The sequence below is a fragment of the Phoxinus phoxinus genome (genome assembly GCF_949152265.1).
Source record: "Phoxinus phoxinus genome assembly, chromosome: 9".
Lineage (NCBI taxonomy): Eukaryota > Metazoa > Chordata > Actinopteri > Cypriniformes > Leuciscidae > Phoxinus > Phoxinus phoxinus.
The window spans coordinates 35,294,932-35,312,270 of NC_136884.1; the positions used below are offsets into that span (position 1 = coordinate 35,294,932).

The following is a 17,339-nucleotide window of genomic DNA, read 5'->3' on the forward strand; positions in this document are numbered from 1 at the left end:
TACAAAGAAAACACTGCATTATTGTATTAAAAATACTATATTTGGTATTCACACAACACAGACACAAAGTGTGTGTGTCAGAATAATATTTACCTACACTTAAATTATCTTTATTAAACCAGTTCTTCTTCTAAAAAAAGAAAAAGAAAAACCTAAAACATAAATCTCCAGAATTCCTTTGCAAAATATAATTTACTATCAAATGTATCTCTTCATCTATATTTGAACCTTGCTTTCTTGGAGCACATTTACGTGGTGAATTACGTAACCTCCGGTAACGGCCTGATCTTTAAAACTAAAATAACTTATGTAAGATAACATTAATAATAATAATAATAATAACAACATATTGGTTTTGATTTTGAAAACATTAACATTTTTCTTTGTGAGAATTTGCAATCAGTATTTCCCTAGTAACCAGTTCTGTCACTATAGCAACACCCGCGTACAACCTGAGAAAAACGTTAACGACGACACGACTAGGAGAAAGCGCTATGCGCTTGTGAAATGGTGTGCCGGGGTTGAGGGGAATTTAGTATTGGTCACATTTTGTTCTGGAAAGTTTTGTAAACGGCGTGATTACCAACGAAGACGAATTTGCCGTCGAGTGGGGTGTGGGAAAACGACCAAAAGGTGGATTCCCCATTTGGCTACCGTTCAATCAGTTGGAGGTAAGTTAAGTTAAACCCTAACGTTTTTTTTTACTGCTTTGTAGGGCTGACTTCTAATAGTCGAGGATTCGACGATTCGATTCGGAGAGGTCTGATTCGACTATGAACCTCATGGTCGAATAGTAGGGAAGTGTTATCAGAGCTGCTGCAAGCCATTTTGGTGCCCTAAGCATAATTGCATAATTTATTTATGATGCCCCCTACCCCGAGAAACTTCGTCTTCATGAGGAACACGCGCGGACTTGCTCTCTCTCCCTCTCTGCCGTGCACGCGCTACGCGGTTTGGAGCACAGTCTCTGTCTCGCGGGCGCGCTCGCTCTAGATTCCGGAGATTTCAACTAATTCGCGGGCATCAGTGAGCCGCTATCAATATGCTGGAGACTCCCAGAACTTCCTTTGGGATGTCTGTATTTCTATACTGAAATAATATCGGCATTATAATTATTGATTTTTCATTAGGCAATTTTTTTGGTGCCCCCTCAGCTCAGCTCTTGGGCACAGCGCGTGATGCGCGTGGTGGGAGCGGCGGCGCTGAGTGTTATGTAACCAATGAGCAGCAGCACACTACATGCCTGTAACGTCCAGACCGCATTTGTTAGCATTTACGGATTTATTGGCTCACAATGGCTTCTGAAAAATCATCAAAAGTGTGGGAGTATTTCGAGAAGGTTAAAGATGACCCAAATAAAGTTAAGTGCAAGCTGAAGGCTGCGCGCGAAGCGTCTCAGCAGCGAAGACATCCTTTCCTTTTTCTTTTTCTTTTGCTGCATGTGCACTTTCTGAAGCCCATTCGATTATGACTTATATTAGGCCTATGTTTATTTTCGTTGTTGTGTAATTGTTTTTATTTATTCAGGCAGGCTTATTGTATTTTGAAAAAATGTTTATGACATTTTGGACTAGTGCCAGGCTGTTGCGCTAAGTTTAATTTTATTTATTTATTTTATCCCGATTCCCGAGTGTGAACTGTGAATTAAAAGCCAAGAAATAGGTTCCTAAGTGAGAGATAAAGGCATGTTTTGGCACGTTGTTTTTTTTTAAGCCAATGTGTTCCTATTTTATGTGAACTTTTCTGATGTTTGATATAGGCCTATGTGTGATATGTTTTGTTCATCTGGCTTTAAATTAATAAAAAATAAAAGGTATTTGTTACACACCATGTTTTTTTTTTAGCTCTTTTGTTTGAAATGGAAAAAATCTAGCTGCTATCTAAAAAAAAAAAAAAAAAAAAGTTCGACTATCAGTCGACTACGGCAAAATCTAACGTATCAGATTCGACTATGAAAATCCTTAGTCGAAAACAGCCCTACTGCTTTGTATTAACGTTAGTTACACAGGGATATATGCTACATTAACTTAAATAGATAATTTATAACAAAATACGCTGTCAAGGAATGTTTAGTTCATTAACTTATAGCCTATGTGTTTAGTTTTGCTGAGGCAAAAAGCTTCCTTTGACTTGCTAAAGCTAACGTTAAAGGTGCCCTAGAATGTGAAATTGAATTTAACTTGCCATAGTTAAATAACAATAGTTTAGTACATGGACATGACATACAGTGAGTTTCAAACACCATTGTTTTCTCCTTCTTGTTTAAATCTCGTTTTTGAAAAACACCCCTGAAAAACGGGCGAATCTCCACATAACACCTACTGTGACGTAACCGATGGGATCATTAATATGTACGCCTCCAAAATTTGCATAAGCCAAGCCCTTTCAGAGATACGGTGCTACACAGAACTGCGCTGCGCAGGTGAAGCACACAGACACACACACACACACACGCACGCACGAACGAACGAACGAACGCACATACACACACGTGACTGTTAAGTTCGTACTGAAAATAATGAATAAACTTACCACTCCGAAACGTCCATTTGCATTCTACAAACAACCGCTTGTTCCTCAAACTCTGCATCGTCGTCTGAAACCGGCTCAAACATATACGGTTTAGGGCTGTCACTTTTTATTCGATATTCGAATATGCATTCGAACATGACGTGAAATATCCGTAGTCGAACTTTAAATAAACTATTCGGTTTTTAAAGTGCCATGTCTAGCGCATTTTTTACAGTCTATGATTAGACCGTTTGCTTTTTATTTTAAAAAAGGGTGTTATTTTGAAAGCGTGTTACAGGCTATAGGCTATGTTATAGTCAGATATGACGGCGCGCTGCAACACGCATCACCGCAGATGATCTATTCATCAAGCGTCAAGCCAACGTGCAAACTATCGCAAATCAAAGTGAAAGTAAGTCGCAGACGCTTTAACACACAATAATAATAATCTTCATTAAAAGTAAAGAAACGAAATGATCTGGCTGCCGCTCTCTCTTATTGCAGTCTTTGATGTTAGCTGATGATCAATAAAATGCAGCTCATATCTGTTGCTTTCGGTGACATTAAATCCATTAAATCTGCATATAGCGCGGGAATTGAAGATCGGATTTATATCCGGTTTAAACCACATTTAGGCCTATGTGACCAAGTGTAAATAGAATCGTTTTGATAGCTATCCGATCTGAGCAAACGCATGAAGTGGCCAGGTTTAAACAGCCCCAGAAACGCAACAGACGGGCAGAGCATCGCCAGGCGTCCAACATCGTATGACTGCATACTTTCCTGCACAACCGGTCGGCACCGTGCAGATGCACATGTAAAGGCAAGGTTTATTTGCAGATATGAGTCCTATAAGTGTAATTTTGGGAGTCCTGTGTATGACTGTCAAACTGTTAGTAAAATTTCGATTGACGTTTTTTTTCTCTCCGCGCGCGCGGCGGGTGAGGGGGGGGGGGGGGGGGGGTAATAGATATTCGAATACATAGGCTGGTATTTGATATCTGTTCGAATTTGATTTTTCTCAAAAGTGACAGACCTAATACGGTTGTACACCGATCTCTCCATTTGCACGTCGGACCTCAGCTGTTTGCTGTGACTCTCTGAGCTCTTGTAATTAGCCCGCAGTGAAAGAGCCAATCAGAGCAGAACTCCTCATTACTATTCATGACCCTTCCAAATAAGGTAAAAACAGACCATTTCATTCTAGGGCCAATTTATAGGGTTGGAAATTGACCTGTAAAACCTTTTCTGGACATTTTAAATGGCTTTTTAAGCCACATACCCTCTATGTAGATATCAGGGACAAAATTAAAATATTATTTCAACACATTCTAGGGCACCTTTAACGTTACCTCGAGATTATGTAGGATAACGTTACACACACACACACACACACACACAGGATAACGGCGTTCTACCGATATGAGTGATCTATTTGTGATATTGATAATGATAATAATGTGATAATATCATATTGAGTGGGCATTACATTATTCTTTAACTCAGACCCTTGTTGATAACTATCAGTGGCAATGGTGACTGATATTTCTCTGCAATAGACATGAATACTTTGGAGCGAAAGTTGGACAAACATTCGAAAAAAGATTCCGAAGACGACATTGTGGGAAAGAGAAACCGTGTGCCAAACGTCTGTGGGATGATGAGGATGACCCTTACTGCCGTGGTCACAGTCAGTGGAACCAAAGTGAGTTTTTGTTTAATGTACTATAACTCTTTACCCCATAAAGACGACATTAACGACCCCCTGTAACCATAATGACGAGATTTGAATTGTTTTTTACTTGTTTCTTGTTTAAACACTTTGAAATCAATAACAAGCTTTAAAATGACCCATTTTTCGACTAGCCTATCCGATTTCATAAACAACATTCAATCAAATGAAGCAAGGGTCCATGTACTTTTGTCCATTCCTTTTTCGTTTTGTAACCATGGGAACAAAAACAAAAATGGAACGTTTGTTGTATTTTTAAATACTATGTTGAATACCAACATTTTAATCAAAATCTTTTCGGGAAAAAAATTTGTGCGCACAAAATAAAATAGGATTTTTTAAAATTATGTTTTGCATTTTTATAAACTAAAACTAGAAAACGAACAGATTCATATAAAAATGTCCATTTACAAATGTTCTTTTGTAAAATTATTTTTTCTCCCACAGTTTTGAAACTGTTTCAGTTTTTCCTGTTGATGCAGAGATACCTCAGATAAAAGAAATGCTCAATAGAAGCTCCATGCATCTCGGCAGTCCAGGGTCTCTCCCCAGCCCTTCAAACCCTGTTCAAATAGTGAGTACTTTTTATGCAGTGCTGTTGGAAAGTATGTATTCTATATTAATTGGTCATAATCAAATACAATTTACTGTAAATTTGTCCTAATCTAATCTCCCAAATTTCCTGGTACCTTGTGGCAATGGCTCTTTTTGACACTTACTGATAATATGAAATCTCCGACATTGACAGTAGGGACCAGGAATGCTTGACATAATGCTTGAAACTTTTAAGCCTATCAATTTTATTTTGTTCAACAGGAAGAAATTGTCCCGTGTTCAGGTGTTTATGTATCGCGAAGTGTGTTTTACGAACGAATTTTACGAGGTGGCTAATCCGTACCAATTCATACAACCTCACTCGTACGAATTTGTAAGTTTTTTGCTAAATCGTACATATTTTACGATTCGCCAAAATCGTATGAATTCATACGAATGACCTACCCCTGACCCCGCCCCTAAACCCAACCGTCACGTGGGTTTAGACAAATCGTACGAGTGAGGTCGTACAAATTCGTACGAATTAGCCACCTTTTAATCACTCGTACAAATTCGTACGAATTGGTCGTGAGATAGCGTTGGTATTGTTAGTATACAGTAGTGTAGAGTGTGGTTAAAAATGCTTATTCCATGGTCACATTTGTTACGTTTTAGCTACATTGTGTAAGAACTTCTCCCATCTAGCGGTGGGACAACAAACTGAATATTACTTTCTAGCCCCTCCATTCCGCGCGCGTTTTAACTCCTACGGTGGCCGTTTCATGTAAAGGTTAACATGGCTTCCAGTACAAAGCAAAAGCAATGAAAAATAACTACAATTTAGAGTCTACAATCTACACTGATTGCAGTGTAAGTGTGGCTTTACTTGCATACTCACGTACTTTGTCACTCAATTTTACTGACTTGCACTAGAAGAAACTGCAATAAAGATTTTTTTATCTTTAGATAAGTTTATCCACCAGTGTTTTGTCTGCTTTATATCTAAAACTTTTTTCTTTAAAATCTACCTTCTCAAATGCAGTTATATCAAAGCACTCAGTTTCGGCTGGCCAGATCGGAACAGCCCTGAATGGGAAGATGGCAGAGCTAAGACTGGCAATGTCCAGGAAAAATGTTAATTAAAAATGAAAGTGTTTCCCCTGTGAGTGAATTTGGAAATGTTTTAAATGTGGCTAGAAGTTTGAAAATATAATACTGAGGGAAAAAAGTGAGCACTTTGAAAATGCTTTAAAAAGAAAATAGAGTCTGAAGTTGAAGTTAAAGGACAAGTTCGGTATTTTACACTTAAAGCCCTGTTTTTAGACCGTTTCTGATGAAATAGAACGGTTAAGATTGAAATTTGGACACATGCTGCTGGTCCGAGAATTTTCGGTTTCTGTGGTAGCACCCCTCCACCTCCACAACAGGTTTTATCGTAGTTTTTGTCCAACTCCATTGACTTGTATTGGATGTGCTGTGAGGTACGGTACTACAAAAACTATGATAAAACCATTTGAAAGCGTCTTTTGCAGCGATTTTTGTGTGTGCATATCATTGAACACCCCTGACCACTCGGCGAGTTTCACGTCTTTTGTAAACGAAAGTTTTATGCGTTTTAGGAAGGATTATTCCAGTGCACCTAAGCAGCCATTGTGGAGGTGGAGGTGGGGGGGTTTCTACCACAGAAACCGAAAATTCTCGGGCCAGCAGCATGTGTCCAAATTTCAACCTTAACCGTTCTATTTCATCAGAAAAGATCTGAAAACAGGGCTTTAAGTGTAAAATACCGAACTTGTCCTTTAAATTAAGTTAAAGTTTTTACTTGAAAAGTTTGTACTTGTCAAGTCTGTACTGAAAAAAAATGCAGTAAAGTTTGTATTTGAAAAGACTTGGAATTGTGTGTTCTGTGGAATGAGTACAAATATATGTGCAGGCTGTATAAAAAACATAGTTGTGCCACTAATATAAGTGAAAGTACATGGTGTCATCATATTAGAAGCATATTTGTATCCGTAATATAAGTGAAAGTACATGGTGTCATCATATTAGAAGCATATTTGTATCCCTAATATAAGTTAAAAGTATGTACTATGGAAATAAGTACATATATGCATGTATACATATATGCGTCTTACATATATTTAACATATATGTGCATATACGGGAAAATATATGGCACTTACATGAAAACGGCCATTTTTGCTATATTTTGAATTATATGTTTCATATATGTCTATGTGTTTTATATATATGAATTTTGCATATATTCTCATATAGGCAGCAGACATACATGGGCACTGACATTATATATGTAATTTACATATATTGACATATATTACATTTCTGTATGGGGAGTGTCAAGGCTCTGTCACAAAACCAAGAAATAGACCAGACCGAAGTGACAGAATCCTGACACGTTTGGCTTCGGAAGACTCAAAATATTTGATGTTTTTTAATAAATGATTGTGACTGTACTTTTATCTGCTTGTTATGTGTGTTATATTGAGAAATGGTTAGGTTTAGGGGTCGGGGTGCTCAAAAACATCTACACAACTGTCATAACCCAGAAAATCATGTCTTGGGGACAAAATTATACCCCCCAATATATAATTTCATGTCAATAACATTCCAATGCCCATTGCGTCTGTGTATTGATGCCAAAGGTTTCTAAATGAGAGCAATGGGCTACAGGCCGCGACACAATAAAGACACAATAAATAAAGTTTTTGGCATGTGTAGTGTCACACGCATTTGTCTTGGACACGTGGTGATATCAGACACCTTGGGGATGAGAAGCCGTTGTCTTTTACCCTTTTTCCATTTAACCAGGTGCAATCTCTCAAGAATATACATTCCTTATCAATCCTCATCAAAAAACCTAATGCCACCCTTTTCCAGGTAACTGACAAAGAATAAAGGCATCAGTATTTCGTCACCCAAGATCAATCATTTTCTTTTTTTATGGATTTATTTGGCATTTAAAAGGTTCCAAGTAAATCTATCAATTAAATTCAATGTGACTAATGTTCAAATCACCTGCTTTTGGTGTTACCCAGAGATGCCACAATTATTGCCCCTTGAGTTTCATATGATCCTTGATCCGGCTCAAGAACTCAATTCAAGCTTGTTTTTGATGTCATTTTGTTTTTTCATACACTGTAAAATAAATTCTAGTAGGTTCAACTAATTATTATTTAGTAACTAGTGCCAAAAAAATTTTTTAAGTTACTTTTTTACTCAATTTCCCTCTTCAAAGTTTTTTTTTTTTTTACCCAAAGTTGAATTAAACTTTAAAAAATATGTTGGCTTAACTAGTTTTATAGTTCATTGAACTAAAATGTATTAATCAGGATTTAATATTTGGGAACCCCTTGTGAAAAAAAAAGCACTTTAGTGTAATTTTATAAAGTGTACTTATTACACAAATAATATACTTTAAAAGTATACACTTAAGTGTGAATTAAATGCAATCTTTTGTGCGCACTCAATGCACATTAAGTGTAATTAATTTCAAATTTATTTCATATTAAGTTGAAATAAAATGCAATAAGTTGCCGTTAAGAGTGATTTTTTGGTACAACTTAAGTTGGACTTTAATACAACTTTATGTCTACTTTCATAATTACTTCTAGTGTCTTTAAAATATACTTAAAGTGCACTACACAATATACTGACACGCAATTAATGTGAACTAAAATATACTTTAATGTCAGTTAAAAATACACTAAAGTGTGAATTAAATGCATTGTTTTGGGCGCACTGAATGCACATTAAGTGTAATTAAGTTCAAATGTATCACATATTAAGTTGAAATAAACTGCAATAAGTTGCCATTAAGAGTGATTTTTTGGAACAACTTAAGTGGGACTTTAATACAACTTTATATCTACTTTCATTATTGCTTCTAGTTTCTTTAAAATATACTTAAAGTGCACTACACAATATACTGACACGCAATTAATGTGAACTAAAATATACTTTAATGTAATATACATGTACATTGTTATATAATTAAACACATTTATAATAAAAAAAAGTATAATAAAGTTGCAATTTAGTACATTTCAAATTTGAATAAAAGAAAATCTCTTAATAACCTAGTTACAATCAAAAGAAACATACATAAACACAAACAGTTACAACACTTTAACTCATTTAAAGTGTTGATCATTTAAAGTGTTGATCATTTCATGATCAAATCAAAACAAAAAGCAGTATGTAGGCGTCGTATGATCATTTAAACGAGTTTTATGACAAGGTCGGTGAGGATGGGACAAATCTGACGCATAGCTTCAGTGTTAAAACTGATAAAATATTGATGTCTGTGGTTCTATATGGGCTGTGGCAATCATTTTGAAAAATAATAGCTTGCAGCAACATATGGAAAAAAATAACTATGAACTATTCATTTTTGGAACTGTGAACTTAGTTTCATTTTTTGAAGTTTGAACTATGAACTGAACTAGTTAATTTTAAAATTTGTGAACTGAACTTTGAAATAGTTAATGTAGAAAGTGAACTTTCCCAACACTGCCAATGGGTGCTAATTTACTGGAAAACAAAGAAAAGGGAAGTAAAAGCAGACAGCCAGTTCCCTTTCGAGAGTACTCTCGTATTGCGTAAGCTAGCTTACGCTGCGGGAAAACTCCTTTCTTGAGAATATTGAAGCCAAAAATTATCCTTCATTTTTCTTTAATGTAAAATGCAGGGCTGCAGCAACAGCAGACCTAAGCGAGACAGCTCGCATGCTTATTGGTTGCTCTGCGGGAACTGCACCTACCCAGCCAGCAATGACATGTGGGGCCCAGATGAGGGCTTCATGAGCGGCAAATGTGGGCCCCATTATGGGCTTGCACCCGGGATCCACACTGGGGCAAGCCGTGGAAGCCCAGACGTACTAAAAGTGGGACCTGTAAGGGTACTGCATGGGTCTTAATGGGGCAATTCATGTCAGACCCATTTGGGCCCCAACTGCCCAAAGGGGTCCAAAGTGGGCTTTGCAACATGGCTACACAGATGGGCTTTAAATGGGATCTGTAAGAGTCTTATGTGGGTCCTAACTGGGCAATTCATGCCAAACCCATTTGGGCCCCACCTGCTCAAAGGGGTTTAAAGTGGGTTTGCAACCGGGATGCACATGGGGGCCAGTCGTGGATGCCCAAATGGGTTTTAAGTGGGATCTGTAAGGGTCTTATGTGGGTCTTAACTGGGCAATTCATGTCAGACCCATGTGGGGCCCACCAATCTGAAGGGGTTTAAAGTGGGCTTGCACCCGGGATCCACATGGGGGCCAGCCGTGGATGCCCAGGTGGGTTTTAAGTGGTATTTGTAAGGGTCTTATGTGGGTCTTAACCAGGCAATTTGTGTCAGACCCATTTGGGCCACACCTGCCTAAAGGGGTTTAAAGTGGGTTTGCACCAGGATTCAACCGTGAATGCCCATATGGGCTTAAAGTGGGCTCTGTAAGGATCTTATGTTGGTCCTAACTGGGCAATTCATGCAAGGTAAGCCCAACCATTCATTTAAGGAAACAATCTAAGAAACATTTAAAAAGAAGAATGAATGTAAGTACAAGATAAATACAAGACACTTGATGCTTTGAACTGCAAGAAATATATTAAATTGAACAACAAAAATTATCTTTAAAAAACAATGCCACAACATACGGTAAACTAAAAAATATATTTAAAAAAAACCTCCAAAAATACAATACAAAATACACATTATATAATACATTGAACAACAAACATAATCTTTAACAATTTAAATTTTACAACGTAAAATGTCTGAAAAAAAGAAAACAAAACATCTCTCCAAAAAATACATCTAAAACAGTCATGGCGTTTGTGTTGTCGATGTTCTTTTTTCTCTTAGGGCTCTAGCAGCCCTCTCCGCCCCACGGTCACGTGCGCCTGTGAACCATTTCCCCAGTGCCATTTCCACGTCCTTTCGGTTCACATTCTGAGTAATAGCGTTACTCTTCAGTGCACCTAAAAACAAGGGAGCATAAGTCAATTTAGCAAGGTTCTTTTTTGCTCCAACTTGCAACTCTTCAAATCATTCATTCAAGTAACATTTCCACATGTGGTATGCTAAAATGTTACCCCTAGGGTGACATTTACCATGGAGTTTTATGCCAACCTATAACCCTTTTTCCATTACATGTTGAAATTTAACCAGATTTGAGCAACATTAGAAACAGTTTACCATGAATATATCATGTCATATCACATAACTTCCAGTCGAATCACAGACACGACAGCTGCCAGTGAAATGTGAAGCGCTGTCAGATGTTCAACACCAGCGGAGATCATATACATCTGGAGACTCAGAACAAATTGATAAGGATGTGCGCATGGATGCGGTGCTTTTTAGGTGAGATGACTCCGTATGCTGCTCATTCCAAATTACTACATTGAAGCCACCGTGGGGTGATGAACAGTTTATATTGCAAGTTTGATTATTTTATTCAATGTTTCTGTCTAACAGCTAACTTAACCTTTGGATGTGATTGCTGGGTATGTAAAGTAGACTTTGTCTATCACAAATTTGTCTTCGACTTGATCAACAATAGTGGATTATCACGCTGAAACGTAGTACTTCTGCTTATAGTGATGTTTGTGCACTGCCGCTTCCGGTGAGGACCTTAAGTTTTTGTTTACATATACTGCGTCTAGGCGATACTACTGCGATGTGGACCAAAAGTCATATCCCAATATATTTAGGCTGAATATGGCCCAGCCAGCAGAGCCATGTGGGGCCCAAATGGGTTTGACCTGGGCTATCTAACTGGGACCCAGCCAGTTTTGCGCCCAGTTTCCATGTAGGCCCCACATGGATTTGCCCAGATGAAATTAACACTGTCTTTAAAATATACTTAAAGTGCACTACACAATATACTGACAAGAAACATGGCCGTTTTAACTGTGCTGGAGATTCATCTATGGCTGACACTGACGGATATGAAGGACACGGACAAATCCGCCTTCTTGGACTTTCCGATCTCCTCCACCGGCCTGTTCGGTCCATCAGTGAAGGGCTTCGCCAATCGCTTTATCGAGGCACAGAAAGCGTCACAAGCAATGCAACACTTTTCCCCCAAGCGTTCCAGTTCTGTGTTGGTCCCCTCTAAAAAACTGCCACCCTCAGACGCGAAAAGTTAAAAATACTATTGTTATTGTGTCACAAAATGTAGTTTTAAGAGTTGTTCAGTCAAGAATCTAGTTGTTTAAATCTCAAATCTGTGGTTTATTTATAAATATAGCGTTTATTTAAAAATTGTATCTGACGTTTTCGGAGTTGTGAGATCCAGGCGATCACCGGGCGCTCAGCGCTCATGCTCATCTTACCTCGGCTAGTCCTCTTGACGTCTGCCGCTGGTAAACGAGAAATGTTTAGTGTGATGAGGTTCAAGGGTTTGGAAGGAAGAAGACAGGGTCGGCGTGACTGGTACTCGTACGTTTTATTCAGAAACTCAAATCAACAAACAAAAGTCGCGCAAACAGCGCATTCACCGTAGCCTTGCTATAGCATACAAAATCTCACAATAAAACTCTTTCCAATCATCAGCAACTCATTCCACGACAAATGTCCTTGGGCAGACTGACGGCGTACAAGTCCTCAGTCCTTCTCTCTCTCCCGTTCTCCCACTCCCGAGTGGCTTATATCTCGTCTCTCCAAGCCAATTACTGCAACAAGACAGGTGTTCGTCATTTGCACTTGACCTACTTACTCGTCTCCTTTCTCTCTCTCCTGTTACGGAACCACGCCCCCCTCGCCACATTTAAATTCACAATCTATAGCTTCGGTTCTATTATATGAAACATACAAATTAATAGACATTAATGACTTGTTATAACGTAGGTCAAACGACTTCTTTAATTATGTGAAGACATGTCTTTCAGAAATGTATGACTGCAAGTGTTCAGTGTCACATTCATAGTTAACATAGCTGAACAATGTCATTCCTTCTTTGATGTTCTGCATTATTCTAATAGTCTGTACCATTTCTTTGTTCAGGTTATTACTTTAAAATAATAGCGTCTGACCTTCACGAATGAGGCGAATTTGCACCCACCACACCGCTCTTAACGCCTCATTCGCACCGCAGGACCTCCAGACGCACATAAACGTGTCTTCACATTGACTTAACATTGAAATCACTCGTGCCAGACGCTCTATTCGCGTTTCATGCATTCAGTCCTTCTACACGCTGCATTTTGATACACGGATGCCTGCACATAAACACTGTTATTACGATGGCACAAATAAAACTCAAAAAGAGCAAATTTTCAGTTTTTTCCCCAGCTCACGCCGACCGTGTTTTAAATTTAGAAAGTGTGCCCACTACACAGTGCTCACCCTACATATAAACACTGCCCTTTCAGTTTTACAAAAACACTCAGGGCTCCCCTAGTCTCCCCACCCCTCCGTTCGCGCTGGGGGTGCCATATAGGTAGACTAGGTGGCCACAACCCAGTGCGCGCCTCTACACATAAGCGCTGTATGCACAGTGTCACAAGTCAATCAGGCCACCGGATCCCTATTACACAACGTCTCAGCTGCCTCGCCATAGGTTGGTGCAGTTGCCGCACAGCAGCCAATAAGCGTGCGAGGTCTGCTGTTGCAGCAATGCGATTTATATTAGAGAAAAATTAAGGCTAATTTTTGACTTTTTGTATTCTCGAGAAAGGAGTTTTCCCGCAGCGTAAGCTAGCTTATGTAATCAGTCCCTCATCTCAGGGAACCGAGGTTACGTTAGTAACCGAGACGTTTTCTCTGTTCAATTTTATTTTATGTATTTATTCATTTTATCCCCATTTTAATCACTGACTGTACGGACCTAAAAGAAAAGACATTTTGTTAAAATTACATTTATTTTCAGCACCTTATGTGTACTTTGCAATTGTTAAAAAAAACCTGTACATGTTCAATTAGGAGTTACTGGATACTGTTTGGTGTTCAAGTATCTCAATATAAATTGACACTGCTGTCAGCACCAAATAAAATGTTATGCTTCTCTGATTTGCAACTTCTTGTTTCTCATTTGGTTCAAATTAAGTTAAATAATGAAAAGTAGGAAACATTGTTTAAAAAAAATGGTGTCAATGTGCTAACATTGTTTTCTAAAAACAAGATACAGTGTGCTCTTAAAATAAGGAAATATGGCTTGACATTTCTTATTTCAGGATGGACTGTGTCAAAATATACCGTACACTTTAAAAAAATACTTAATTCATTTAAAGAAATCACCAGAATTAAACAAGATGAGACCAGCAGCAGGCTCTAATAGTGGGTGTGAAAAACTGTTGATTTGTGTGTGTGTGTGTGTGTGTGGCTGGAGAAATGACACGTACCTCTGTGAAACAAAGAAGATTAAGTTAAATCTCTTCAGCTCAAAAGTAAGTTGTAAACCTTTTTTGTTTAATTATTAAACACACCTACATACTGAAGAGCTGAAGTGGTGTTTACTGGGAACTTGCACAAACTAAAGATCCTGAACCTCTCATGTGGTCACAAAAAAAATAATATATATATATATAGTCCTTGCATTCTTTATTGTGGCTCAGTGACACACCTGAATGAAAGGCTAATTATGCAGCTCATTATGCAGGTCATTGTCTTCTCAGGTGTGAATCAGAGCCCCCACACCCCCTTGCATATTGCCTTTCCAAACAAAATGTGTCTTAAAATGTTTTTAATTAATCTATTGTTTTATGTGAATGATTAGGCAGGATGATTTTCAGATCATTTTCAAGTAAAAACTCTAGGCGACAACATCCATTAGTCAAAAGTATTGTGGGAATATGTGAAGTATGTGGTCTTATTTCAGAAACTTTAAGTTTTAGTTTTTTGAATATCCACGCATAAATAATATTCTCTCAAAAATGCAAACATGTACATACATGTTGCTCACACATTATGGTAGCCATGTTCGTGCTAAATAGAGTGTAATGACACCTTTGCCATTAATATGTTTATAAGAGACTGAAAAAAGCACAAATGTCAGGGCATGTCAAAACATCTCAAGAACCCCAAAAACACCTTAGACCCCAGAGGGTTAATGAACGTTTGGATTATGTCTACTAGGCATAGAGATATATGAACATCTTTGTCAAGCACAAACCAGTACAGAAGTAATCAATAAATTACTGGGGAGGGTTATGCCTTTTTTCACAATCATTTTGGAGGGTCATAGAAAAATGTATTGCTGGCAAAGGGAGGGTCAAGTCTATTTTGACTATAGATCTCAAAACTCATCCGATGGCCCCTTAAATTGATAACGAACACTCCTTTAAAAAATATAAAATGCGTGCAGTTATATTATTAACCAACTTTGCATGTGGATCCACAAAAGACCATTTTGCAAAAATATATACACAAACAAACAAATAAATTGCATTAGGGAGCATGCCCTGGGACCCCGCTAAACGGTTTACATTCAGGCACTTCAGTCAACAAGCAGCATCATTTCTATTTGTGCTGGTCAGGTCAAATTGAACTGCTAGCAAAAACTTGATAGAATTGAGTGGGGCCGTGGAGCCAATATTTAAGTGACTCCTCCCCTAACAGATATAATCTTACTCCAAACGTTTGATAAAACTTGAGAGCCCTGTGGGTTATAACTATTTTCTGTCGCCGCGTCATGGTAGGTGTGCTGTATATTTTCCTACTTTTTTGTCCTTTGCCAATCACACTATGAAGACATCTATTGGACCTCTCCAATGGACCCGATCTTCCCCTAAAATCGGACAGGAAGAGCTCTAGCACTCACGGGGGAACCTCATTGAAAAATAATTAATCTTTATGAGTCAAAAAAAATCTTGAAATAAGGTGGGTAATTACGGTATATATAATTTGCGGGCATCAGGGAGCCGTTATCAATATCGCTTTTGAAATGCACGCTCACTTTTTACTTTCACTTTCCAATTCACGGTCACGCATACTCTGTATAGGGAGCAGCAACATCGTCCTGTCAGTCATTTCTCCTTATCTTCCCTATCTCCCAGTCATCCCTCCTTTTCTTCCCTATCTCCCAGTCATCCCTCCTTATCTTTATTTTATTTATTTACTTATTTTCTGTGCCTTTCCGAATTCGGATTTAGGCTTCGGGAAGATCCCAATAGTAGCAAAGTCTTTGTCATATTTCTAATAACTGTCAATCACGACTTAGTATATTATTATATAGTATCAATGTAAAAAAAAAAAACTTCCCCTAATTAAATTTAAAAATTCACACAAACATTTGAATTATCCCATAATTGACTCACCCTCAAGCCATCCTATGTGTATATGTCTTTCTACTTTCAGCCGAACACAATCAAAGTTATATAAAAAAAAATATCCTGGCTCTTCCAAGCTTTATAATAGGAGTGAATGGTACCTGAGATTTTATACCCCAAAAAGCACATCCATCCATCATAAAAATAATCCACATGGCGCCAGGGTATTAATAAAGGCCTTGTGAAGCAAAACAAAGCGTTTTTGTAAGAAAAATATCCATATTTATAACTTTATAAACTATAATCACTGGCTTCCGGTAACGGCCGTACACAAGTCGAGTTTCGGGTCATAGGTCACTCGTCCGCTGGAACCGTACCCGTTCAGACGGACCGTGTCTGTAGGCCAGAGATGTTGCAAATAGGCTATGGCCTTCTGAGTGAATTCACTTTCTTTGAAAGCGATTTTAAAATAACTAGAACTCGAATTCATGAGTAAAACATTCACACCACTTCTGTGAACTAGATTCATTGATTCATTGAAGAGTTTTGACTCAAAAGAATGATTTGTTCGTCATGTTCATGCTGCTTCTCTCTTGAGCATTTCTAGGGCCAATATCAAGATTTTCAGGCAATAACAACTTAAATTTTAGCGTGTTCCTCAAACAAAGCTATCATATCGTATCCTGAAGATGGATTGAAATATGGTGTGTGAGTCACACACAGACTACTTGATTCCTAGACAACCAGTCAGAGGCAACAATGACATAATTTTTAAGTGAACTATCCCTTAAAAGTCCAATATTGTTTGTTTCCTCCATGACAAAAGACATACAATCATGTTCTCCTGTAGAAAGGATATATATAGTGTGTGGGATTAGTCATGTTGATCAAAATGAGAATGAGAAGCCAAATCAAATCCATCGGTATGCAAAGAGAAAAATGTAGGCCCCCCCGCCAATGTTTGAAGTCTACACCGTTAAGAAAAGGTTAGTTATTTTCTAGAAACATGATGGAAAACCAAGTCCACATTCTTCCCTGTTAATGTTTTCCCGCCGTTCTTGCTTCATGGTCCTCTCTGTAGTGCCACTGAAGTGTTAAATATTCAGTCATGAACCTAATGATGGGAAGAGAACAGTGGCATTCCCATGAAAAGAGCAGAACAGGAGAGCGATGAATGGAGGTCAGCAGAAAGAATGCCTATCACAGCGCAGTGTGTTTGCTGACGGAGCGACGGTCGTGTCTATAGGGCAGGTATGACTTCCCGGATCACAGCTCAGCATTACTCAGACTGAGAGTGTTGCTAAATCTCAGTAAAGGTTTTCTCTGGAAAGCCACTTTCA

The 17,339-nt window shown here is 38.2% G+C and overlaps 1 protein-coding gene and 1 long non-coding RNA gene across 2 annotated transcripts in view; both read left to right on the forward strand.

The window, feature by feature from the left end:
* Nucleotides 1-248: 248 nt before the first annotated feature.
* LOC307004099 lies at nucleotides 249-4,818 on the forward strand. Its single transcript, XR_013798914.1, has 3 exons — nucleotides 249-671; nucleotides 4,071-4,216; nucleotides 4,691-4,818. It is a non-coding gene; the product is annotated as an uncharacterized lncRNA (long non-coding RNA).
* Nucleotides 4,819-9,479: 4,661 nt separating this feature from the next.
* Nucleotides 9,480-17,339, forward strand: part of LOC307004553 (tubulointerstitial nephritis antigen-like) — a gene marked incomplete at its 5' end in the record, with an annotated part of 28,042 nt that continues 20,182 nt past the window's right edge. The window contains 3 exons of the mRNA XM_079623870.1: nucleotides 9,480-9,695; nucleotides 10,002-10,085; nucleotides 10,652-10,742. Coding sequence (XP_079479996.1) covers nucleotides 9,480-9,695; nucleotides 10,002-10,085; nucleotides 10,652-10,742 — 391 coding nt within the window. The remainder of the gene's footprint in view (nucleotides 9,696-10,001; nucleotides 10,086-10,651; nucleotides 10,743-17,339) is intronic.